Source organism: Bos taurus, chromosome 6 (genome assembly GCF_002263795.3).
Source record: "Bos taurus isolate L1 Dominette 01449 registration number 42190680 breed Hereford chromosome 6, ARS-UCD2.0, whole genome shotgun sequence".
Classification (NCBI taxonomy): domain Eukaryota; kingdom Metazoa; phylum Chordata; class Mammalia; order Artiodactyla; family Bovidae; genus Bos; species Bos taurus.
In genome coordinates this window covers 40,112,356-40,139,958 of record NC_037333.1, presented here as the reverse complement: position 1 = coordinate 40,139,958, position 27,603 = coordinate 40,112,356, and the positions used below count along the sequence as shown (strand labels likewise).

General features: G+C 37.6%; 1 protein-coding gene across 3 annotated transcripts in view; it reads right to left on the bottom strand.

Annotated features, from left to right (window-relative positions):
• Positions 1–27,603, bottom strand: part of SLIT2 (slit guidance ligand 2) — a 406,423-nt gene that overhangs the window by 44,464 nt on the left and 334,356 nt on the right. For all 3 annotated transcript variants that reach the window (XM_005207790.5, XM_005207792.5, NM_001191516.2), the window contains 4 exons: positions 24,654–24,817; positions 14,601–14,725; positions 14,364–14,461; positions 9,402–9,541 (listed from right to left, as the gene is read on the bottom strand). In XM_005207790.5, coding sequence (XP_005207847.1) covers positions 9,402–9,541; positions 14,364–14,461; positions 14,601–14,725; positions 24,654–24,817 — 527 coding nt within the window. The remainder of the gene's footprint in view (positions 1–9,401; positions 9,542–14,363; positions 14,462–14,600; positions 14,726–24,653; positions 24,818–27,603) is intronic.

The following is a 27,603-nucleotide window of genomic DNA, read 5'->3' as shown; positions in this document are numbered from 1 at the left end:
GTTAAGGAGAAGGAGACCCGGATGGCATAAGGGATAATATAAGAAAGAAGAGAGAGTAAGGAACACTGGTAGCAGATTCGTGTTCTGAGATCCCAGCCTCACGTATGCCCTTGCGGGCTGGACTTGATAGGCTACCCTGTTAACTCAGATATCCTGATAATCTTGTCTGCCAAATGATGACTATCCCAATGGGAAACAGAGAGGATGAACTCTGGAATCAATAGGAAGTATGAGTGTAAGTGGAATGTTTGAGAAAGATTAAGATAAACAGACCTGAATGTTTTTCATTATCCAATTTAAAAAATTCTGTGCAATTCCTTAAAAATTGTACATTTCTCATTTGTTCTTATTCATATAAAGAATACAATCCTCTCTCCTCTCACAGACCTTGCAGGGAGATGGATGGAATGTATTAGATGGTGGATACAGCTGATGGGATTATGGGAGCCATTCCAGGACAGGTTAATTGAATTGGACCTGAAAGAAAAGTATTTGTTTCCTCTTCTTTCAGTGAACCAGGCCAGTCCTATTTGTTCCATGGTTTGCTCATTGTTATAATCCCAGGCACCAGAGCACATTAACACGAGCAGATGCCCAGTCCCCAATCTGGATAGTCAGTATCCTTATCAGTAGTGATAATAATAAATGAATTTATTTCCATCAGTAAGTAAAAAATTACTTATGAACAGAGAGTTTCTTCTTTTTTTTTAATAAAAGAGCTAATTCTTCTTAAAGGTTCCTTTTAACAATAATCTGATGCTTTCTTACTTGTGTTTACTACCCTGAAATTTGTTCTATCAATTAGCAATAGTTAACTGCCCTTCATAATATGATCAATAAACTATCCAGAGCATACCCACGTTTCCAAACTTAAGCAAATCTGTTAGTATAGAAATATAGAGAACTGATCTTGAGGCTGTGAATTTTTGAAGATATATTGCTATTGCTAAGTCGTGTCAGTCGTGTCCAACTCTGTAAGACCCCATAAGCGGCAGCTCACCAGGCTCCCCTGTCCCTGGGATCCTCCAGGCAAGAACACTGGAGGGGGTTGCCGTTTCCTTCTCCAATGCATGAAAGCATTGGAGATATATTAGCCACTGATAAATGTCCTCTTGGTTCAAAGGGTGTGCAAAATGGGACACACGCATAATGAACACTGCCAGAGTGCAATCTCTCATGAGATAAAGTTTATCATAATTCAAAACAGGAAGGCTCAAGGAAATATGTTATAAATGTGGGGAATTAATATATTTCAAAAAAGAAAACCATTTTATATTCTCATTTTTGTTCTTTATGATATGAAATGGGTTGCTCTATAATGCTCATTTGCCAGAAAGTTTGATTACACTTTGTATTCAAAAACTATTCTCTTTATTTAAAAACTAGTCAAGTAGCTATATTTTGCCATTCACTTTCTTGGAATGAGAAATGATTGCTTCATACTGGTGAAACAACTGACCTAATCTGAACTTGCAATGAAGAATCAAAGCCAACGAGCTTGACAAGGGCTAATGTTTTATGTATTCTCATATCACTTTCAATTCTGAGCACAGTATCCTGAATAATGTATTTTCTCAATAAATATCTTTTGAATTTTTTTAAATGGAAAAATTTACCTCTTCAAATCAATAAATAAAAAGGAGGTGTTTTTCAGTACTTCCTCACTGGAACATTATGTCTAAATAATGCAGCCAATTCCAACAACCACAAAAACTGCAGAAATATTTAATTTTGTTTTCAGAATAAATCAGTCCAAATTATATTGACTAAGGCTTGGTTAAGCTAAACTGTTGTTCTGGGCGTTGTCTATTAACTACAGAGCAAATAGGATCCTTAAAATCTTTTCTAAGATTCAAATGCATTTAAGAAGGCTTTGAAAGGTTGGAAGATGAATGCAAACCAAACAGTATAATTAGGCTGCCAAAGTACTCTCTCTAGTTAAAACAGACTGCAAGTACAACTGCACCTATATTGACACTGATAAACAGACCCTACACATCTTGAGGCATAATTAATGAGAGAAGGAGCCACTGTCAATAGAGATCATGAAAATCCAAAAATATACAAAAAACCCTAAAAAAAGGCAGCCAAATTGAAGAGTTCTTCAGTATTCAATATTTCCTTATACTTCAAAGTATAATAAGAGGGCAAAGAAAACCAAAGACTTATTCATAAACAAATCTTTTCCTTTGGATGTAAGTATGGTAAATAAAATGAAAAATAATAATTTTTTAAAAAGACAGTACTGAAAACCATTGGGGGAGAAATTTCCTTCATGAATATAACTTATTTTAGGTAGAATTTTCTCTATCAAAAGTTTGTTAGAATTCCTCCATCATTGGGAATGACATCAATCATCTAAACCATGTCACTATAGCAATGACAGTTGAAATTAAATGATGGAAAACTTGAACTTGTCCTCTATGACAGCCCATGATATTTCTGGAGTATAGACATCTAACATTTTCAAGTGTTTTCTTATACATTCTTCCATTCTTCCACACTATTCTCAAACATCAAAATGAAGTGGGTCAGATGTCATTAAAGATTGTGAGAGGCCCCAGAGTTGATACATTTTAGTGCCTGGATGAGAAATTTGAGCTTTTCCTGTTAGCTTCATAAATTCATCAGTATCCCACCTGCCCTATGTAATGGAAGGTAGCCTGGTCATCAGGATAATTATACAGGCACCAATTAGACACTTTCTTGTTTTCATGTGTAGATTAAGTAGATTGCTTGTCTGCATCTGAATTTTGTGACTATGGATTTACCCTTTTCAAATGTGCATGATGGTCAATTATTTATAGCCAGCTGAGGAGACAGCAGAAGGAAAGCTTGTTTGGCACTAAGGATGAGTCAGAACCACTATGGGATGTGAAAAATGCCAAATCTGGAATATGGCAGTAAATAAGAAGGGACTAATTCCAGGGGAAGGTCCCGAAGTTAGAATGCAGGCCATGGGTTCAGTTAGACACTTGTTTGCATCTGGACCCCTAATCCCAGGTGGCGCTAGTGGTAAAGAACCTGCCTGCCAATGCAGGAGACATAAGAGACGCAGGTCCAATCCCTGGGTCAGGAAGATCCCCTGGAGGAGGGCACAGCAACCTACCCCAGTATTCTTGTCTGGAGAATCCCCATGGACAGAGGAGCCTGGTTAGCTACAGTCCACGGGATCACCAAGAGTCAGACACAACTGAAGTGACTGAGAACACACACATCTTCAGGTAAGTGCTTTGTTGCTGTTTTATACAAAGCAAGTGAACAAATGAAAGTCGGTCAGTCGAGTCTGACTCTTTGTGACCCACGGACTGTAGTCTGCCAGGCTTCTCTGTCCCTGGGATTCTCCAGGCAAGAATACCAGAGTGGGTTGCCATTTCCTGCTCTACAGGATCTTCCCAACCCACGGACTGAACCCAGGTATCCTGTTCTGGCAGGTGGAGTCTTTACTGTCTGAGCCACCAGGGAAGTCCTGTTTTATAGAAGTTATTGCTCAAATATTTATTGCTCATATTTACAGAGTTCTTTGGGGCTTCCCAGGTAGCTCAGTGGTGAAGAATCCCCCTGCCAAGCAGGATACATGGGTTTGGTCTCTGGGTTGGGAAGATCCCTGGACAGAGTAGCCTGGTGGTCTACAGTCGATGAGGCTGCAAAGAATCGGACACGACTTAGCAACTGAATAACAACAGAGTTCAACTTAACGTCAGCTAATTACAGAGTTTCTTTTTACTTACGGAAATCACTCTGAGTGCTATAAAGACTTTGAAACTTCATTTCTACTTATGTTTGGGATTCAAATAATAGAAAATGATTTGACTGCTTTTAAAAGCAAATTTAGTCAGCAGCAGGTTCTTGGAAATAAGAGACATCTTTTGTAAACACAAGCGTGAAATTTAGTCAATACATGAAACCACATAATGATTTAAAACACTATCATACTGTCAAGCTTGCTCCTGAGAGTATGTATATATATAACTATTTCAGGACATATTCTTGTGACAGAATAATGGCCATTGTGTTTCCTGAGATAGAATCAGGCCTTAGAAGTCTCTGTCCCAAACCACCAATTGTTTTAGTACTTGTAAAAAAGACAATATTTGACCAAGGATGGTACTGGATGCATTAATCCACAGAGAATGCATAGACTATATTTTATACATTCTCAAATAAGACAAAACTTTTTTTTCATGCTTTTTAACTTAACTCTGCACATAGTAAGAGTAAGTGAACAACCAATAAATCCTCTGAACAATGTAGCAGAAAAAAATGAAGAGGAGACAGAGCTACTATATAATATAGTCCATGTTAGTCTTTGAATCATACTGCTAATGCCATATATACAACTGGAACTGTCAAGGCAAGCACACCCTTTTAGGATAATGTGCCTAAACTTGGCACTTGAAAGTGTGGTAAGCTGAATGAGTAAAAAAACAATATTATTAGATATAATTCTGAATTTTTAAGATAAAAATTCAACAAAGATTCCATGATGACTCCCAGGACATGCTGATCGCCCTTGTCACTCCAGGACTTCCCTTCCCAGACCCTGATATATTTGGGAAATCATGCAGACCATAAAGGCCAAGGATGTAATATGATCTTTTTATGCTTTAAAAATACTGCCTAGTACACATGACATTCTATGAGTTTGACGTCATTTAAAAAAAAAAACAACTTCTTGGGCTTCGTAATTTTTATCTCATAAAATGTTTTAACCAATGTATACACCTCAGTATTTTTCATGTTTCAAATTACTGAAGATATTAATTTAAAATTATGGGAAAATTCTCACTATTTAACATTTTTTCTACCTACAGTCTACCTATTGCACTAACTGACTTACACTTTTCATGATAAAAACAATACATTTGGAAGGTCTTTAAAAAAGGAAAAGCATATAGACAAGAAGAAACTAGAAAGCATTAGTCTTTCTTTTTTGCCACTTCTTCTGCCCACTCAGAAAGCTTCTTTTGCAGCCTTCTGGAAATTGGTAAAGTGCATTTCAGACACCCTTTTGTAAGTGTTTGGTATAGCTATCCACATATCAAGGATATGAATGACTGATTTGACATATTCATATCAGATTTCATTTTAGTCAACATTCCTTTTACCACATACACACCATGAAATCTATATAGCTTTAAAAGAAAAAGGGAAACTGAAATAAAATCATAATAGACTTAAAAGGCAACTAACCTTTTTCCACCTCATTCAGATTAGCAGCTGGCAGCAACAAAGACAGAAGAGACAAAAGACGTTTTACATCGCAGTACACAGCAGAGCACAGGAAGCCAAAGCACAGCATTAACAACAGAGAAGCCCAGGGTGAGAGAGCAAACTGAAGCAAGGCTCACATTTCTTACCTACAGCCGGGCCAAACGCACAAACAAGGAGCAAATGAGGCAAAAGGCAGACGCCATCACAGGCAGCGAGAGATCTCAGCTAAACCAGGCGACTTAACAACAGGCAGCTTTACTTGTAAGATGTGCACATAATGGTTTGTGTGTGGGCATAGGAGATTTGGAAAACAAAGAGATAATGTAAAAATTAAAATGTTCTGAATTTTTTCTGCAAAATACATTCTAAGTTTTTACATGCCCAACTTGTATGGAAACTTTCACTTACTGAACCTATGCCATTCCCATCAAGCAATATCCATGGTTAAAAAGTGATCAATTTTGTTTCAACTTTGTATATGGTCTTATGAGAAGAAGGTTAATTAAAAACAGTCTCAAAGCAGATACAGGGTTCTGCCTCCTAGGAAACATGCAAAACCACATTTTTCAGTGCAATATCTGAATTCATAGAGCTTATTTAGGAAAAGGTGTCAAGTTTTTCAACATCTCAAGGGTGCCATGTTTCCAATGTTCATTTTTATAACTTTTGAGCTAGTTTAATTTGAGGAATTCTTTGACAATTCACTTTCAAGAAATGCCTTGTTTTTAGAAAGGATATAATAACAGCTTTTAAAAAATGATAAACCGTAAGAAGAAACACAACTCTCAAGCTAATACTGAAATCCTGGAATGGATTTTTAATTATTGTTTAGCCACTTCAGAGTCTTACTTAATCCTTAACAGTCATTTTAATTTAGAGTCACGGTGAATTAAAGCTTTCCAAAGATTAATCTTGTCTAAAGAATCCTAGCAATCAACAGTCATATGCTCTACATTGGACAGATGATGGATCAAATTAGGTAGAAAAGAATGGTTTGGAGGACTTGGGTGGGGAAGGGAGAGTAAGGGTTACATAACAGACAATACTGACTCTTAAAATTTATCCTGTCAATCTCTGAAGTAGGAAAGGACAGAGTTTTGTCCTCTAATAAATCAATAACTATGTACTGTGGTATTTTGGTTACACGGGCTTAAATATATTTAATAAATTTCCCAATGGTGGTTCATTTAATTTGAAAATGGGTAGCCGTGTTTTATAGCCTGCTCATCACATCATGACCTCATTCTGAAACTGCTTTCAGATCTCTGAATTTTCTCTGTTAACAAATCATATCCATTTTGATTCTTGACATGTGTGCTAAATGTAAAAATTTTCACCATAGTAATTTATGAGCTTTCCCTATGAAGTCTTATTTGCTCCTAGTAAAGAGTTCATTTTCTCAGTGAATGCCTCAGAGAGATAGAGTAAAAAAGTCTCCAAGCAGTAAAGCAACTTGCAACTTGAATGATTTTTAAACAATGACAACATTATTATATTCCCTGAGCACAGTAGGGTTTCTGTTACAAGATCTCAGGCTCATTAATCAGATTCCAAACTTAAATCTCAAACAGTGCAGCCACAATATAAGGAAATGCCTCCTTAACTGCAGACTTGGATGAAGCAGACTTGGATAAAGCTCTGGAGTCCAATTTATACCTTCCTATAATTAAAGGCCACTTATGTGCCACTGATTTCAAAATCTGCAGATGGTTGGTTGATATTTTGTAAATGAGCTCATTTCACATACAGACAAAAATGCTACAGCTAGTAGATGAGATACAAACATTGCCTGGTTTAGGTATCTGCTCCAATGCCAATTCGCAAAACTCTTCACTTCCCACAAAATCCAACCCACAGTTACAGTGATCATAGCTTCATGTTTTGTATGCTATGAACTTTCTATTGAATGAAATATTTTTATTTATTCTTAGCTGGATTAAGGCAAATTGATATTAGCAATAGATAAGACCAGGAAAAAAAAAAAAAACAGAAGAGTCTCAATTCTTATTAAGCACCAAATAGCTCTTGACTATTTGGCAGGTTCCCACATCATAGCTTTTTGAGATGTCACATTTTGGTTCAAAAGTGTTTGTGCTAAGCTTTGGAGTTGTTTTTTTTTTTTTTTTTTTTGCATATGTTTCAAAGAAAGAGATCTGACAGCAGAGAAATGAAGCTTTGTAATAACTTCTCAGAGGAAGTTGCACTGAACTGAATCACTTTAAGGTGGAGAAAACATTCAAGAGGATCAGGTGTAGGAAGGGAGCCTGGGAAAAGGAAGGAAGAGAAGGTAAAAACAAAGACTCAAAGAAATGGATACAGAATAACATAGCAAACCTAAAGCCAAAGATGGACCCATGGAAACCAGTTCAGAAGAAACTGCTACTTTACGTAAAGCATCATGAAAAAGGCATGTAGGAACCTGAATGCAGTAGTCTTGTCAGGTCCAGATTTTCATTGGGAAGAGAATATAGAAAAAATCCTGGCGTCTGTGCTCAGGAACACATTGGCTAACCAAACCGTGCTTAAAATTCTCAGGTCCAATTTGTCCCCATCAGAGTAGGATAGTTTAAAGAGGCCTCTGACATTAAGGGAATTAAGTTATTTCTATAATGATCAGAACAATGATGGGATAAAATAACTATTCTAAGAAGGTACTAGCTCCAGATTTTAGTGCAAGCACTGGGCTGGCTGTACAAAGCTGGACTCCCCAATCCAATAAAACTCAGAATCTCAGAGTAACTCCAAGGGCTTCAGAATTTGTGCACTCATATGAATGGTAAGTACCTGAGGTGTGACACAAGTAATACTGATACGAATGTCAAAGCTATGTAACACCTAAACTCTCCGGCCACATTAGAATGGGTGCATGTTAGACCGACTCTATCTTTAATTAATATAACACAACAAAGAATTCAAATTCTGGCCACTAAGGAGTCCACGGACTGCTTATATGTAATAGAGCAATTGGTGATACAACATGTTCAAATTTCTACTGGAAACAGTATTATTACATCATATGGCATCAGGTACTTCACTGTTGTGAAAAATAAATCATACCATGGAACAGGCAGCTGCAGAATTTCTCAGACAGGCCCAGGATGTCAGAACAAAAACTCATTATTCTATTTAGCATTTTCCCACCAAGAAAAGTACCTCTTAAATTGCAAAGCTTGAGTATGCCATAAAAGCTTAAATTTCAATGCTTTTCTAACGAATCCCTGGGAAAATTAATCATACAGCTGTGCTTCCATTTTTCATGTTTATAGATGTTAACACCTCAGTCATCCAAGGAACTATTTTACCCTCTGATATTCTTAACTATATATATGGAAATAAATATAATTAATGAAAAATACCCAGCCAAATGAAAATGGTAATTCTGAATAGAGTGACAGAATCTACTACTCCATTTATTTCTTACAAATAAAACATGTAACAGTCTCCTTTTCTCTATCAACTTTAAAACTAAATAAAACAAGATTGAAACTATGAAGTTTCTTACCCAGAGCCACAAAAATCAATCAAAACAGATATTCTGACAGAATAAGTAAGTCATAAACTTTATGTTGACTTTACAGCAAATTGGTTTATCCAGGGCAGAAGTTTATCAGCTTGGATAGTCTTATGAGATTTATCACCCTTATTCCTGACATTTTGTATCAAGATATAAAAAAAAGGGGAAAGGGGGATAATGGTCTGATAAGATTATCCAAAGTGATCAATATATATATTCTTGACTGTGACTTAGTTTGAAGGATGAGAGTGCTAAAGGCAAACACTCTCTAATGAAGAAACGAATATAGACATGAAGAATTTCAAATGCTTAATTCTGTTTTGCCCATGTAAAGAAATGCTCCCTTTTCAAATACATATTGGTGGGTTGGTCTGCACAGGAAAAGTGCTTTGCATGAAAATGTCACTCAGTTGTGGGACTGAAAGCTTCAGTATAATAATTTTCTTTGGGCCAGAAAGCGTTACTTTATGAAGATGCCTGTGTTATAACTGAGCTTGCCAGGACTTTTATTTGGTTGGCTGAAACCATCTTTAACTCTGTTATTACATTACATCTAATTTCCAAAACACGAATCAGTTACTGAATAATACAATGGTTTACTACACACATGCAGCATAGCTCCAGCGGCGCTTTCAAATGCAGATTGATGGCACAGCAATTTCCCTTTTCCTACCTGTGTACTCAGGTGGGCAAAGGCATGTGTAGTTATTAATTCCATCGACACATGTAGAGTTATTTTCACAGTCATTATCTTCACAGTCATCAACATTGATTTCACAATTTTCTCCTTCAAATCCATCAGCACAAATACACCTGAACACCAGGGGAAGAAAACATAAAAGACATCTTCCTGCATTTCAAACCATATGGTCTAAATATTGAAAAAACTAAATATACTCACCAGTTACAGAGCTTTTAACAACAGGTAATTGATTTTTAAAATGTTTTTAAATGACATGGTACAAGCATCAATTTAAATGACATGGTACAAGCATCAATTTAAGGGACTATCCCCCAAATCAGAAACAATTTGAGAAAGAAAATTTATGCTGGCTACAAGAACTTGCTATGGCAAATAGCCCCCTGGTCCTATAAGTCAGTAAATCCAATACATTCGCAGGTCTAAAACATGAGCAAAGTTTACAGCCTTAGATATCTTAACCTTAAATTGTACTCTAATAAAATAACTCATGCTTCTTTGCTCATAAATAAGGAGGAATGATTATGACTTTTTAAAAATTACAACTTTCTACCCTACCTGTAATGTTCTTGATGTCTCAAAGCAAAAAAGAAACCTGTCTCAAAGCAAAGACTAAAACTTTGTCTTTTTTGTTATTGTAAAATGTGAATATTCTCTTTAAACCTTGACAAATACAATTTTTCCCCCACTGGCATAAAACACTGTACCTTTAATCTTGCTAGGTATCAGAATAATCTACGGGTAAAGTTTTGATGAAAAAGAGACAACTTCATAACAGAATGTAGAAATGAAGCATATGTATTATTAAGTGAAAGTCAGTTGTATACGACTCTTTGCAACCCTGTGGACTATAGAGTCCATGGAATTCTCCAAGCCAGAATGCTGGAGTGAGTAGTCGTTCCCTTCTCCAGGGGATCTTCCCAACCCAGGGATCGAACTCAGGTCTCCCGCATTGCAGGCAGATTCTTTACCAGCTGAGCAACCAGGGAAGCCAACATTGTATTATAAAAAGTGATATTTCTAACAAGCTTTAGTAGTAGATTAGCATTCTTATGTGAAATCATTAGTGTCATTATAAGAACTCTGTTTCATGATTCATGAAGTAGATCTGAAGTAACTGTACTGTAAGATTAAACAACTCCAGATTAAAAATGTTCACAGCATGTCTGTCTACTCATATTGTGACTTGGAAATGAATCATTAATTTCCTATTTCAGTGGGGTCTACATCTTATCATTACACATTGTCTGTTTTAAAGGAACACACAATATGCAACAGATGAATATATGCCTTGCAGTAGGGCACTACGTGGCTATTAATTAGCACAATAGAGCTACTACCTTGTCTTGACCTAATTTGACTTGATTAATATAACGTACACATGTGTTTTTAAATTGCTTGGTTTTGTAGCATCCTAATCTGAGAACGGGACTTCCCAGGTGGCTCTAGTGGTCAAGAACCCATATGTCAATGCAAGAGATGCGGCTTTGATCCCTATGTAGGGAAGATCCTCTGGAGAAGGGAATGGCTACACACTCTAGTATTTTGCCCTGGAGAATTTCATCAAGAGAAGCCTGTCAGGCTACTATCCATAGGGTTGCAGAGTCGGACATGACTGAAGTGACTTAGTACACATGATCTGAGAATACTTCAATGTCTATTTTTCAGTTCAGTTCAGTCACTCAGTCATGTCCGGCTGTTTCCAACCCCATGGACTGCAGCATGTCAGGCTTCCCTGTCCATCACCAACTCCCGGAGTTTTCTCAAACTCATGTCCACGGAGTCGGTGATACCATCCAAACATCTCATCCTCTGTCGTCCCCTTCTCCTCCTCCCATTAATCTTGCCCAGCATCAGGGTCTTTTCAAATGAGTCCATTCTTTGCATCAGGTGGTCAAAGTACTGGGGTTTCAGCTTCAGCATCAGTCCTTCCAATGAATATTCAGGACTGATATCCTTTAGGATGGACTGGTTGGATGTTCTTGCAGTCCAAGGGACTCTCAAGAGTCTTCTCCAACACTATAGTTCAAAATAAACAATTCCTTGGAGCTCAGCTTTCTTTATAGTCCAACTCTCACATCTATACATGACTACTGGAAAAACCATAAGCTTTGACTAGACAGATCTTTGTTGGCAAAGTAATGTCTCTGCTTTTTAACATGCTGTCTAGGTTGCTCATAGCTTTTCTTCCAAGGAGTAGGCGTCCTTTAATTTCATGGCTGGAGTCACCATCTGCAGTGATTTTGGAGCCCCAAAATATAAAGTCTCTCACTGTTTCCATCATTTCCCCATCTATTTGCCATGCAGTGATGGGACTGGATGCCATGATCTTAGTTTTCTGAATGTTGAGTTTTAAGCCAACTTTTTCACTCACCTCTTTCACTTTCATCAAGAGGCTCTTTAGTTCTTCTTCACTTTCTGTCATTTGTGTGTCTGAAGTTATTGATATTTCTACTGGCAATTTTGATTCCAACTTGTGCTGAATCCAGCCTGGCACTTTGAATGATGTACTTTGCATACAGTTAAATAAGCAGGGTGACAATATACAGCCTTGATGTACTCCTTTCCTGATTTGGAACCAGTCTCTTGTTCTATGCTCGGTTCTAACTGTTGCTTCTTGACCTGAATACAGATTTCTCAGGAGGCAGGTAAGGAAGTCTGCTATTCCCATCTCTTGAAGAATTTTCCACAGAATGTTGTAATCCACACAGTCAAAAGGTTTGGCATAGTCAATAAAGCAGAAATAGATGTTTTTCTGGAACTCTCTTGATTTTTCGATGATCCAACGGATGTTGGCAATTTGATCTCTGGTTCCTCTGCCTTTTCTAAATCCAGCTTGAACATCTGGGAGTTCACAGTTCATGTTTTGTTGAAGACTGGCTTGGAGAATTTTGAACATTACTTTGCTAGCGTGTGAGATGAATTGCAACTGTGTGGTAGTCTGAATATTCTTTGACATTGCTTCTTTGGGACTGGAATGAAAACTGGCCTTTTCCAGTCCTGTGGCCACTGCTGAATTTTCCAAATTTGCTGGCATATTGAGTGTAAAACTTTCACGGCATCATCTTTTAGGATTTGAAATTGCTCAACTGGAATTCCATCATCTCCACTAGCTTTGTTCGTCATGGTGCTTCCTAAGGCCCACCTGACTTCACATTCCAGAATGTCTGGCTCTAGGTGTATGATCACACCATCATGGTTATCTGGGTCAATAAGATCTTTTTTGTACAGTTCTTCTGTGTATTCGTGCCACCTCTTCTTAATATCTTCGGCTTCTTTTAGGTCCATACCATTTCTGTCCTCTATTGTGCCCATCTTTGCATGAAATATTCCCTTGGTATCTCTAATCTTCTTGAAGAGATCTCTAGTCTTTCCCATTCTATTGTTTTCCTCTATTTCTTTGCATTGATCACTGAGGAAGGCTTTCTTATCTTTCCTTGCTATTCTTTGGAACTCTGCACTGCAATGGGTATATCTTTCCTTTTCTCCTCTGTCTTTCACTTCTCTTCTTTTCTCAGCTATTTGTAAAGCTTCCTCAGACAACCATTTCGTCTTTTTGCATTTCTTTTTCTTGGGGATGATCTTGATCACTGCCTCCTATACAATGCCACAAACTTCCATCCATAGTTTTTCACGCACTCTGTCTATCCGATATAATCCCTTGAATCTATTTGTCACTTCCACTGTATAGTCGTAAGGGATATGATTTAGGTCATACCTGAAAGTCCAGTGGTTTCCCCTACTTTCTTTAAGTCTGAATTTGGCAATAAGGAGTTCATGATCTGAGCCGCAGTCAGCTCCCGGTCTTGTTTTTGCTGCCTGTATAGAGCTTCTCTATCTTTGGCTGCAAAGAATATAATCAATCTGATCTGAGTTGACCATCTGGTGATGTCCATGTGTAGAGTCTTCTCTTGCATTGTTGGAAGAGGGTGTTTGCTATGACCAGTGCATTGTTGGCAAAATCTGTTAGCTGTTGCCCTGCTTCATTTTGTACTCCAAGGCCAAATTTGCCTGTTATTCCAGGTATCTCTTTACTTCCTACTTTTGCATTCCAGTCCCCAATAATGAACATAACATCTTTTTTTGGGTGTTTGTTCAAGAAGGTCTTGTAGGTCTTCATACAACCATTCAACTTCAGCTTCTTCAGCATTACTGGTTGGGGCACAGACTTGGATTACTGTGATATTGAATGGTTTGCCTTGGAAACGAACAGAGATCATTCTGATGTTTTTGAGATTACATCCAGGAACTGCATTTTGGGCTCTTTTGCTGACTATGAGGGCTACTCCATTTCTTCTAAGGGATTCTTGCCCACAGTAGTAGATATAATTGTCATCTGAGTTAAATCCACCCATTCCAGTCATTTTATTTCACTGATTGCTAAAATGTCAATGTTCACTCTTGCCATCTCCTGTTTGACCACTTCCAATTTACTTTGATTCATGGACCTAACATTCCAGGTTCCTATGCAATATTACTCTTTCCAGCATCAGACTTTACTTCCATCACCAGTCACATCCACCACTGGGCATTGTTTTTGCTTTGCCTGTGTCTCTTCATTCTTTCTGGAGTTATTTCTCCACACTTCTCCAGTAGCATGTTGAGCACCTACTGACCTGGGGAGTTCACCTTTCAGCGTCCTATCTTTTTGCATTTTCACACTGTTCCTGGTTTCTCAAGGCAAGAATATTGAATTGGTTTGCCATTCCCTTCTCCAGTGAACCACGTTTTGTCAGAACTCTCCACCATGACCCTGTTTTTAATACTGAAATATCTCGAATATCTATGAGAAGGACTAATATATATCTTCCTTGTGAATTGAATTTCTAGTATTCTTTTTAAAATAAAGCCCTTGGATTTAAAAATAAAAAAAAAATCATGTTTTGTTATTCTTGTTTCGATCCTTCAGACACAGATCATAGACTAATGGCCTACCAGAATCCATCTTTTTCTCCTTCTTTTAAGTGGCAAGTTCCTCCATGTTTACATGGGTTGCTGATGCACGCATGAATTGGAACATCACAATCCTGCCCCTGGAGAAGAAATGGTCAAGTTAAGTTGCGTGCAAATAAAATAGTTCTCAGCACATAAAGAAATCACAACTGAATAATAAATACCCATCAGGGGGAACTACTTTTTCAGATCTTGGTTCCCACAACAGCTTCTACTTACCTTGAAACCATATGGACAGGTGCAGCGATAAAAGTCAACTGGGTCATTGTTACAGGTGCCATCATTTTTACATGGATTTGATAAGCAGGGATTACATTTAGCTAGAATATTGACATCCACAGGACCTAAAAAGTGATTGAAAAATATGAGAAGAGGATGCTTTCAGTTTCCAGTTCACTGAAAACTATTTCAGTGCCTTAATGTACCAGTAAATTTTGTATAAGATTATACAATAATAATTTTGTATAAAATTATTATAAAGTAATAATTTATCTTTCATGATAAAAATTATGGAAGTCAGCACCATCATATCATCTTTAAGAACAAAACAGGAGGCCGCCTCATTGAGAGACAATGGTAAGAATCTCAGATGTCGAGGGGGACTCTAGGTTGTGCACTTCGGTGGTTAGGATCTGACATTTGCAATACCAATGTCAAAGGGTCAATCCCCTCATTAGCTGAACAGCTTATGTGGATGCTTTCATGGCCAGTGCTTGCAACTCCGCTACTCGTCAGCTGCACAAAAAGGTACACCATGGATCCCAAAGCAGCATGCATGTGTGCCCATGTGTGTGCTGGGGGATGGGGGCAAGTTTAATGAATAAGTAGAAATTCACTAGTGTAATTAAAAATGCAACAGTATGTACCTGTCCTGCTAATAGTAGTTCAGGACTGTTATTTTCCTGCAGGAGATACAAAACAGTGCCACTTTTAAAATAAACCAAAAATGAAACCTCCATTATATTCTTGCTCATGTCCCTTTAGTTTTGTTAGCATATAGGCACGTGACAGGTAAGATTTCTGTATCTTTCTTCACTGCAAAGAAAAAACCACTGAAGAGGTCACTACTTGCAATCTCTCCTCTTGGGGTACAAATTAAAAAGCTCTCATAATCCATGAAAGTTCTAGATTAAATGGAGGTTGAATTGAAGTTACTTTCCGTTGGTTGCACATGTAAGTGGCTAACAATGTAGATAGCGTACTGCCCTCAATAAAATTGCATTCTGTTGACGATCATTTTCACACCATTTGTGAAAGCTCACTAGACTGCCTTTTGGAAACTGTCTGATGAGGACACTCTGGTGGAGTGTCATTTTTATATTTAAAATACAAATATTGTGTAACATAAACTATACTTTTGCTTTTACCATCAATCTCTGTAGTTCTTTATCCTCATTGGAACAAACAGTCATAATTCTAAGTGATGTTTCAGCACATAATTTCTAGCAAAGTTATCTGAGCCCTCTCCACTCCCTTCCTATCACTGCTGTAACCTTCCAAGGTACCTCCCCCCAAAAAGCCGTATGACTTCTGCTGGTATAAACTTTCTTTAGTCACATTTTTCTACAGAGGTTTTATACTGGTAAGCTGTTGGTCTCCTTACAGAAACTCATATGAAAGAAAATGTGAATTAACATCACGGCCATTAAAACTATTCATATCTAAACCTTAACCTAAAAAATACACATTCATATTGTGGTTTTGGAGTACAATTCCAAAAGGTAGTGTTCTACATTCTTCAGGTTTTCTATTAACAAACACCTGAAATTTATTTAGACACAGTTTCCTGTTTTTTTTTTTTTTTTTAACCTGTTTGGGAATAACTGACAGTCCTGGGAGGACTGTGCTAATGGAATGGGGTGGTGCTTGAGCCGGGTGATACCTCATTAGGGGAGGCCTTGCCAGTGTCCCCTCTTCTTTTTCTTGGTACCAGAATAACTAACACAGTTTTTGTATCAAATTACAGTCATACTGAGTGAAGTTAAGTCAGATAAAGACAAATATATGATATCACTAATATGTGGGATCTAAAAAAATGGTACAAATAAACTTATTCACAAAACAGAAATAGTCACAGATGTATTAAACAATCCTATGGTTACCAGAGGGAATGGAGGGAGAGGGATAAATTGGGAGATTGGGATAGACATACACAGTATTAGATATAAAACAGATGACTATTAAGGACCTAGTGTATAGCACAGAGAACTATACTCAATACTCTACATGATCTCTATGTGGAAAGAATATAAAAAGAGTGTGTATATGTATATGTGTACCTGATTCGCTTTGCTGTACACCTGAGACTAACACAACATTGTAAATCAACTATATTCCAATAGACATTATTTTAAAATTACAGTTGAGAAATTCCTGGAATTAATACCAAACTGAGCATAACAGAAACTTAATTTCTCACACTCCAAATGTATTTATCAAATGAATTTAGCTACTCAGCACATTGAAGAAGTGAACGGTGGAAGTTAGAGCAGTAAGTTAATGTCACACACCACAGTAAATGACTGTGTGTTTGCTAAAATGATCACACTTAGAATCATCACTAGGAAAGGAAATATATAAATGGTAATGGATCCCTGAGCTGAGCTAGAAGAAAGAAGAATCTTGGAACAAAGGCGTAGGATGAAGCAGCTAAGAATATACATCAGCAAAACCTCAAGTCAGCAAATGCAAGGACTGTAAACATTCATCTGGCCACTTCCCAAGACCTTAAGGAAAACTGTCTTTAGTCTATGTCTGTGCTTTCAACCTTGAAAGGCTGTGGTCTGAATGGAGGGATTCGGGGTTGGCAGCTTCTAAGTTTATTCTGTGGAATGTGACATTTTTCAAAAATTATGTTTGATTATTTAGATGAGAAGCCAGAGATTGTTTAAGGAAAAAAAAACTGGGTATGTTTTTAAGAAGTGTTTTAGTAGAGTATGCAGATGATAAAACTGCCAGGCTGAAGGAAAAAAAAAAAGATCCTGCATGCTGCAACTAAGATCTGGCATGGTCAAACATTTAAAAAATAAAAGAGAAAAAAAAAATTCCAGGCTGAAGTAGTCTCTGCCCTGATTTTAGCACAGTCAAGATTTATTTAATAAATATCTACAGGGCGATATCAGATTAATCAGCACTATCTAATTTCTCCACTTTTTTCCAGGACCAGGTTTGGCTTTTAATATAGCAAATCTGCTCAACTATTTTCAGTATCTGCAATTTCTTGTGGGTGTGGGAAAGGAGATGTGTTGCTTTCTGACAAATTTGGCCTAGCTACAAGAATCAGCACAGCAAGCTTCCCCACGTGCACAGGCTTTCCTTGATGATTTCCTTAACCACAAATGGTTTTGGTTTTGGTGGCATCAGAATTAGGAACATATTCTTCAGCTTGGTAAAGTTGATTACTATGGCAACCATTCTATTTGCTTCTTTTTTCAAATCTCTCTTTTAAAATCAGCTCTTCAAAGATAATTTCTTATTTACAGCACTTGAGTTGGAGAGAAAGCTAATTAAAAAGATGTTTGTGAATTATAGCATTTCCAAATAGCAGCATCCTCTTATATGTTCAAATGTCTTAAAATGATATGATTTCTCTTCCTATTTTATTTAAATTACAATTCCACCTAACTAAATGTTCTTCTTATAATGTGATTTTTACATCCACCTAGTTTATCGAAGTCCACTTATTTTTATATTCTAACCTCTTGGAACTATATCCCTTGGACATACAAGTCAAACAGTGGAAGTATTGCCTCGTATGTAAAGTCAGATGCATTTCAAAGAGAACTCAAGAAAAAAGTAGAGGATACTTAACACCGGGAATACCTAACAAGCAGTTCAGTAATAGAGACATCTATGGATCAACTACTGAATACAGCTGTAAGAGAATATGGAAAATGGGAAGGCATGTTTTGTAATATGTGTTTTAAGTTTCTGCAAGGCAGGAGTTCACTAGGTGAATGGAAATATGAATCAGAAGTTCATAAGAAAAGTCATGGCTAGATACTTGAAGCTATGGGACTGAAATTAATCATCAGAGCTGAGGAGAGAAGTCCACTGTGTCAATAGTAAAGAGTGGGTAAGAAAAAGAAGTCAGCAAAGGAATGAAGAGACAACAGGAATGTACAAGCAGCAGCAGTGGCCACCAATGTGCACGATGAAAAGAGGGCAAATCAAGAAGCTAAAAAGAAGCTACTAAAATGGGCAAGAGGGAGCCCATTGGTATCCCTATAGTTTCAAGGAAGGGGTAGTTCAGTTCAGTCAGTCGTGTCCAACTCTTTGAGACATCATGAATTGCAATACGCCAGGCCTCCCTGTCCATCAGCAACTCCCAGAGTTCACTCAAACTCAAGTCCATCGAGTCAGTGATGCCATCCAGCCATCTCATTCTCTGTTGTCCCCTTCTCCTCCTGCCCCCAATCCCTCCCAGCATCAGAGTCTTTTCCAATGAGTCAACTCTTCGCATGAGTTGGCCAAAGTACTGGAGTTTCAGCTTTAGCATCATTCCTTCCAAAGAACACCCAGGACTGATCTCCTTTAGAATGGACTGGTTGGATCTCCTTGCAGTCCAAGGGACTCTCAAGAGTCTTCTCCAACACCACAGTTCAAAAGCATCAATTCTTCGGCGCTCAGCTTTCTTCACAGTCCAACTCTCACATCCATACATGACTACTGGAAAAACCATAGCTTTGACTGGACAGACCTTTGTCGGCAAAGTAATGTCTCTGCTTTTGAATAAGCTATCTAGGTTGGTCACAACTTTCCTTCCAAGGGGTAGAGATGGTCCCTAAATGACAGGGGGTTAAAATCCTACAAAGGTGCATTATATAAATGGTTAAACAAAAACACAAAGATGGGTATTACACCTCTGGGATCCCTGGGCTTGGACATTTGCTACAATCACATATGAACTTAGGCCAGAAAATTAAGTTCTTAAATCACACTCAAGTGAAAAAGGGAAATAATTATTTTATGGAGTTACTGTATCAGAGATAATATGGATGTACAACATTTAAGAACAGAATACAAATAATTGGTTCTCATCTCCTATTAAAATAAATGTCTGTTAAAATTTCCCCAGTGTTCGAAGTTTTTAAAAAAAGTATAATAAAAAATAGCCTTTGTTTTTTAAAGACAGTGCTTTTGGCAAATAACGATGTACAAACCTGAATATTTTTTTTTAGCCAGTGAGAAAATCATAGCCCCCTACAGCTATGGTTATTTCAAATTTATAACTATGTGGTAGTGATACTAAATTTGAAGAGAATTTGATACGGTTTTAAATTCTACTTCAAAACTGATGTATTAAAATTTTCATTACTTCTAGTTGGGTTAAATTATTTAATCCCCTTCATACTTTAAATAACTAAGGTCAATATTAATTAACAGTTTTGAGACACAAAATAAGACTTTGAGCTTGTTAAGAATATCCCCTCTCACACACCCTCCAACAAAGGATATTGATTCACTGGGGAAAAAAAAACCTGACAACATTACAATTTTATTACTGAGAGATGTGAAAGTTTTTCCTAGAAATTCCAGAACCTAGAGGATTCTTAACTTGTAAAATTAGCAGAAGACAGCAAGCACGTGGTGGTGGAATGTTGGTCATTCTGGGATACGAAACGGTCCCAGGTTTCCTGACCCTTAACTGATCTTCACAGATAAGTAATGAGATATGTTGAGCATCAGTTCCTCGCCTCTTGATCTGGGTTCCTGGCTACCAGACACCTGCCCATAGGAGCTGCTTCCCCTGATTTATGTTCCATTCTTGTTCTACCTGACACACTATACCAGTCTCCTGTTCCCCTGATGGACTGAGTGGTACTGGTTGTTGCTGTTCAGTTGCCCGGTTGTGTCTGACTCTTTGCGACCCTATGGACTGCAGCACATCAGGCTTGCCTGGCCCTCACCATGTCCCAGAGTTTGTCCGAGTTCATGTTCATTGCATCCGTGATGCCGTCCAGCCATCTCATCCTCTGGCATTCTCTTCTCCTTCTACCCTCAAGCTTTCCCAGCATCAGGGACTTTTCCAGTGAGTTGTTTGTGCTCATCAGATGACCAAAACACTGGAGCTTCAGCTTCAGCATCAGTTCTTCCAGTGAATATTCAGGGTTGATTTCTCTTAAGATTGACTTGTTTGATCTCCTTGCTGTCCAAGGGACTTTTAGGAGTCTTCTTCAGTACCACAGTTCAAAGGTATCAATTCTTTGGTGTTCTGCCTTCTTTATGGTCCAGCTCTCACAATCGTACATGACCACTGGGAAGACCACAGCCTTGACTATATGGACCTTTGTTGGCAGAGGAATGTCTCTGCTTTTCGACACACTGTGTAGGCTTGTCATAGCTTTCCTGCCATCAGAAGAAGCAATCGTCTTCTGATTTCATGGCTGCAGTCATTGTCCACAGTGATCATGGAGCCCAAGAGGAGGGCTCCACAGAAGAGGAAATCTGTGGTATTGGTTACATTTCCACAACTGTTTGGTTTGGATATACATTATTAACATTGTATATATGTTTCTACCACCAAACTTCCATATTGTTTTGTAATTATCCCTTAAAATGTATCTATTGGTAGAATATAAGCTCCATGAAGGCTAGAGATTTTCTGTCCTATTTATTATTGTACTCTTAATATCTTGGGACCACTCCTGTTGTATAATAGGAACTCACACAGTACTTGTTGAATGAAAGAAGCAGTACACCACTTGTTTACATTAGACTGTTCATTCTGTTTGGTGGCTTCCCAGGTGGCGCTGGTCGTAAAGAATCCGCCTGCACTGCAGGAGACAGAAGAGAAGCAGGTTTGATCCCTGGGTTGGGAACATTCCCTGGAGGAGGAAATGGCAACCCACTTTAGTATTCTTACCTGGACAATTCCATGGACAGAGCAGCCTGGTGAGCTACAGTCCATGGGGTCGCAAAGAGTTGGACACTACTGAAGCGATTTATCATCACATGGTTCACTCTTAGCACATTTAAGTGTTTAATAAATGTCAAATTAAAAATGAACAATTTAGTTGTCTATATAGCTAAAGCTTCCTGAACCAAGAACAATAAAGGGACTATTAGAAATTAACAGTATTCTACATTCCATGCTGGTGTTTTCAATGAAAACCTGGAAAGGGCAAAATCTCCATTTTCTGCTTGAGCACTCTAATTTCATCTGATATTTAAAAGATGAAAACAGGACACCTAGGTTATAACAACAAATCATGATCATCTGCTTCCCACTCAAGAATGTCCTAATCTGGGTATTAATTAAATATACTCTGATAATATATTTCATGCAATTCATTTTTTCTGTTGTGCACTAAAACTATAAATATTATACCACAAAGAAAATACTCTGCAAATGTAAGATAAAAATGGTATTGCGAGAATTGATTTCTCACAATAATAATACAGTGTTTTCTAGCAGAGAAAACATTTAAATTCTATTTAAATATAGCTATGTAAACATGTTTGCAAATAAAGAATATTCATCTTCCTGCTGAAATTTGAAATTACATATTTACAAACTTTAATATTAGGAATATGTACTTCCATGACTTTCATGAATAAATAAAACATATTAAACTGGCATAACTATGGCAAAAGTTAAAATAAAATATAAAAAACCAAAATTATAAAATATTTAAAGCAGCATTATTTTATTACTTTCAAGCTCATAAAGCATGTAAGCTCAAAAACATAGTACTCAGTAGATTTACCAGAGTTAATTATTTTAATGAATGGATTAGAATACTGTGCCCCTTACCAATCCAATTAGTAAAGTAAATATTTCTAGCAAAGCACGTGAGACTGGTTCACAATATTTTGACAAATACTGGACAATGTTGGCAAAGAACATTATGAGTTTCAATGTTTGCTATCTTTCTAAAATTATGTTATAGAAGAACCCAGTAAATCTAAAAGCTTGTTAAATGCAGTTACACTATATTTATTGAGTTTTGAATGTTTATGCTACTTGCATAGACATAATACTTATGCAGTTTAAGGTATACCCTGAAATGTGTGTGATGTGTTACTTTGATAACTCAGTGACTAGTAAACTAAACTGCCACAGTTCCAACATTTTCCTATATCACAGCTGGGCTCCTGCAGTTCCTCCAACCTGTCCTTACACTTGCCTGCTGTTCAAGCAACTGGCCTACACATTCCTGCAAGAAACCTTTCATAGCTACTCCGAAAGGACATCTTCCTCTGAGCCCCGTAGCAACAGCACTACTGAACATGGCAGCCATTAGCTACATACAACTACATTTAAATTTAAATACAATTAAAAATTCACTTCCTCAGTTGCCTTAGCTACATTTCAACAACCACATGTGGCTAGTGCCTACTATATTTGGATAGCACAGGTACAGAACATTTCTATCACTGAAGAAAGGTCTATCAGGCTCTACTGATTCAGACCAATGTTCCCTTAGTATAGCTTATTTCCATTCATGCTATACTAAGAACAAACAATACTATTAATGGAAAAAAAGTCAAACCAGTTAGGTATAAAGAGACATTTATTTTATGCATGTATGTTCATTTGTGGCTCAGACGGCAAATCGTCCGTTTGCAATGCAGGAGACCTGGGTTTGATCCCTGGTTTGGGAAGATCCCCTGGAGAAAGAAATGGCAGCCCACTCCAGTATTCTTGCCTGGAAAATCCCATGGACGGCAGAGCCTGGTAGGCTACCGTCTATGGGGTCGCAAAGAGTCGGACACGACTGAGTGACTTCACTTTCACTTTCATGTTCATTTGTATTCATCAGATTTCTGGGAACATTTAATAGATTAATACGGACTATGATGCTCTAAGAATGAATGTAAGTATGTAGCTTTTCTCAAATTTACATTATCGTGAAATTATTTTTTCAAGAAATATCTCTATGGAATCCTAAACTTAGAATTATAGATAAACACCAGCATTTTTCAAAGTGGAGTATGAGCATCCCTGGGTACAGAGAAGTGTAAAAATAGTCTGCAGTTGCTCAACTTGCCCATATAGCCCTTCTAGAATTACTCTGCCCAATAATATGCCTACAAGCAAGCTTTATGGCAGTTTCTCATTCCCTATCTCCACTCTGACCTTACAAAAAAATGGTATACTTCTCAGTCCACCAGAAATTTACCATGTGGCACACTGCTCCAAGGGAATGTCAGAGATTATAAAATTATAATTTAAAACACTGGTTATTTGCAAAGGCTCTTACAGTCAATGCACATAATCCCAGAGAGGCATTTCCAAGAAAATTTACAGTTTGAATATAAGTGTTAACATATTGATAAATAACTATGCTGCTCCAACCAATGCTCAATAAGTATTACTGGCAACACTTACTTCTAAGAAAAAATTAGAAACTCATAGATCTTTACTGGTAGCAAATTTTAAAAATGCAAAATATATACATATTTTTTGTAGCAAAGAATGATACAATTCTCTGAGGTATTTGAAATATAAATTCAAGGAGAAAAATAAAGTTCAAGAAAAAAGAACAATGCAAAATATTGAGGATCTTCTTTTTATTTCTTTCAAAATTAGCTGTGATATTGAGATTTACTTGATTAGAAAAAGTGGAAAGATACACAAAACAACTTTAACACTGGTTATCTTTTGGCATTGTCCTTAATTGTTACATTTAGTTCTTCAGTCTCTTATTGTTCACATTTTCCTTTTGTTTAGGTTTTCTATATTGGACATAGATTAGTTTTGTAATAAGAGAAGAAAATATGTTACTAAGACACTGTATAGAACTCACAAGTACATAAAACAAAGGAAAAATAAAAGGATCCAAACAAGTGAGAACAGCACCATCAACATAGGAAGAGTGCAGCACAAGAGGTGAGGCAGAAGGTCTGGCCTGAACATGGGGAAGGGCTCGTGCCTCCTTACCTGGCATCAGGAAGCCACAGGGCCCTGGAAGCCCTAGGAGCAGGGCACACGTTTAGACAAAGCAAAAGCAAAATATTTTACTTGTTAGAGGCCATGAGAGGAATTTCCAGAAATTGTGTACTCTTCATTTCTCCTTATATTTTAAAGAAAACGTAGTCATTTCCAATGCATTGTTTCTGCAATTTATTTGAAAAGCCTAGTTCTTTACTAGGGCTCCTCAAGTAACTGCTCTGTCTTCTCCAAGCACAGGAGGAAACAGTAATTATTTATTGGAGTTTTTCAGCTGTCCCTCTGAAACCTAGCAGCCCATGGTTTTCTGTTTCTTTTTTAAAATTAATACGATCAAGTTTTATTTACAGAAGAAGGACAATGGTTAAAAACCATACCTTGACATGTAAATTTTTTGGAGGGAGTTGTGAGAAGTAGTTTATCTGCCATTTCTCCAGGACCAGCACAGCGAGCAATTCCCGGCTCTTTGTATTCCGACTTTACCCAGTCGGATAACCACTGCATGTTACAATCACAGTAAAGAGGGTTGGCTCCAATTGCTCTGGAAAACATCACCACAAAAGCACACAAAGGTACACGCACACACACACAAATATGGAAGTATTGTTATTTCCTAAGGGAATGTAACTCGGTGATGCTTACTACAAGTCCCTATAGATTTGCTGATAAAAATGAAAATTGGAGGCATTAGGGATTAGGGATTCCCCATTTTTCTCACTTATGTGCAGTGTGATTTAGTGAGTTGTCACCCGTGTTAACACTTAGCCGGCTTTATAAGGTCTCCTGTATTTGCAGACAGCTTTATACTGGGTACAAGCGTGCCCTAAGTGTAGATAACACTTTCTTCATTCACCAATGATTTACTTAGAATCCAATCACTATGCCAGGTTCTGAGGACTCCGCTATGAGTAATACATTATTTTTAACCTCCAAAACTCCTTCTGCAAAGGAGAGTAACATAAACTCATACCTACAAATAATTTTCACTATAAGTGGTATAGTAGAAGAATTTATAACTCAACAAAGGGTAACTTTTCTGGGAGCCTGGTGGTTTAGGAAGTCTGATCTTTTAGATATTTGGATTTAAGCAGATGGAGAAGGTTGGAAAGGATGGTTTAGAGTCAAAGACCAGTACAAGACAAGACAATAAGGATGGATGTAAAATAATAAAGGTGCATAAAGCTAGCTCCCCAAAGCTGATTTTGAACTCCCTCTGTCTCTTTTAAGTTTTTCATATTAGAAAATGAAAAACTGGTGCCTATTTATATAAGCAGATATAGTGATAGGAAAAATAATCAAGATAATAGCATTTACTGCATCATTATGATATACTAGAACTGTGCTAAGCCATTTCTATTACTTATCTCATTTTATTCTAAATAGAAGAGGTATGAGATCAATACTGTTAATAACCAGTTTACAGACTGAAAAACTGAGGCCAGAGACATTAACCAATGGGTTCACAAGCTTCCCAAGCCTGGGTACAAACAGTATATGCATGAAGAAGCATTTAAAAACTGATTGATTCTGATTTATAATTAACTTCAAGTTAGTAATATTTCTAGGTATATGGTTTATGCAAAATTATTCTTATATGATGAGACTTTCAATTATGCTTACAAAACCACAATACTTTATATTGTAGCTGTTTTAATGCCCAACTTTGGCCAAGAATTGGAATGAAGTAAATGTTATGCTTACATGTATTTCAGATTCAAACCTTTCTTCTAAATTAAAAATGAGGAAAATGATGTTCTTGAGCTATTGGATCTCATCTCTACTGACATTTCCTAACTCCTTACTGTGCCAACAGACACAGTAAGAAAAGTGAATGGAGCAGCGCTCTCTATGACCCAGGGAGTAAAAGACAATTGTATAAAATGAAATACATGACAAAATAAGAGACATGACAAATCGCTCTCACTGCTGGAGAGAAATGTCACATAGCTCAAGCAGCACCTTCCCAGGCAGACTTTTCTAGTTCAGCACCCTAATACTAGCAGAATGGCCATTTCTTTAGTCAGCACTCAGCCACAGCACCATAGTCCTGCACCCCTGAGCCAGGGATCTCATTCACATGGACTCTCAGGCAAGTGGCTTCCGTGGAATTTGTAGAGGAGTGGCCCTGACGTCCACTTTGAGGTAGGTGCTAGGCTGACACGTGAAAAAAATGGAGGTCTTGCCTCCAGGGACCTGGTAGTTTAATGTAAGGGATATTGAAAGTGAGCACCAGTCAGATGGACAAAAACCTCCATTGATAACAGAGCCTCTGTAAGGGAAATGCAGGTGTAGCATGGTTGACTACTGGCTCCTATTCTCTGCCCATTCCCTTCTCTCAATTATCTGAACTTCTTATCTTCTTGGAGTTTGGTAGGTTTTGGAGAGGAGGACAAACAGAAGAAAAAATATAGCAACTTCTTCTGGAGAACCAGGAACCAACTGACAATGATGTTTAAACTGTCACCAGGTGACACCAAACTGAGCCTGACAAAGCTCTGGGTTCCAGGGCTGGTCTCTGAACTTCCTTACAGGTTTGCTACAGTCTTAACAGTACAACTAACAGTAATGAAATAGAGGAATTTGATTCAAGTGAGATTTTTATGGATCTCATTAATAAACTGCTTTATTGTACTCCCAAGGAATATGGAGGTATAAACAACCTGTCATAAGAAAGAATGCAAAGGAAAAACATTTCACCCAGTGTGAGGATTTGGCCGTTTCCTTCTATCACATAGTAATATCTAAACATTCTCTCATTTATTTGTACATGGTACCATAGTCAATGCTAGGCTTCCCCAGTGGCTCAGTGGTAAAGAATCCACCTGCAGTGCAGGAGACGCAGGCAGGAGAGATGAGGTTCATTCCCTGGGTACAGAGGACCCCCTGGAGAAATGAAATGGCAACCCATTTCAGTAGTCTTGTCTGGGAAATCTCAATCCAAAGGGTTGCAAAAGAGTCAGACACAACTGAGCAATTAAACAACAATGATAGTCAATGCTGAGTAATATTTGCTCAATAAATGAATCCAGTTTGAGCAAATCAGGGTGGGCTTCTTGGAGAAGGTGACAATTGGGATGTGACTTGGATAAACAAGGTTTGGGCAGACTGAATTGAAGGCGATATAATATTCAGAATCAGAGAATATTAAGAGAAAAGGAATAGACTAGGATGCTGGGGGAGTTCCCTGGTGGCTCAGATGGTAAAGAATCTGCCTGCAATATGGGAGGCCTGGGTTGGATCCCAGTGCTGGGAAAATGCCCTGGAGAAGGGAACGGCTACCCACTCCAATATTCTTGCCTGGAGAATTCCATGGACAGAGGACCCTGG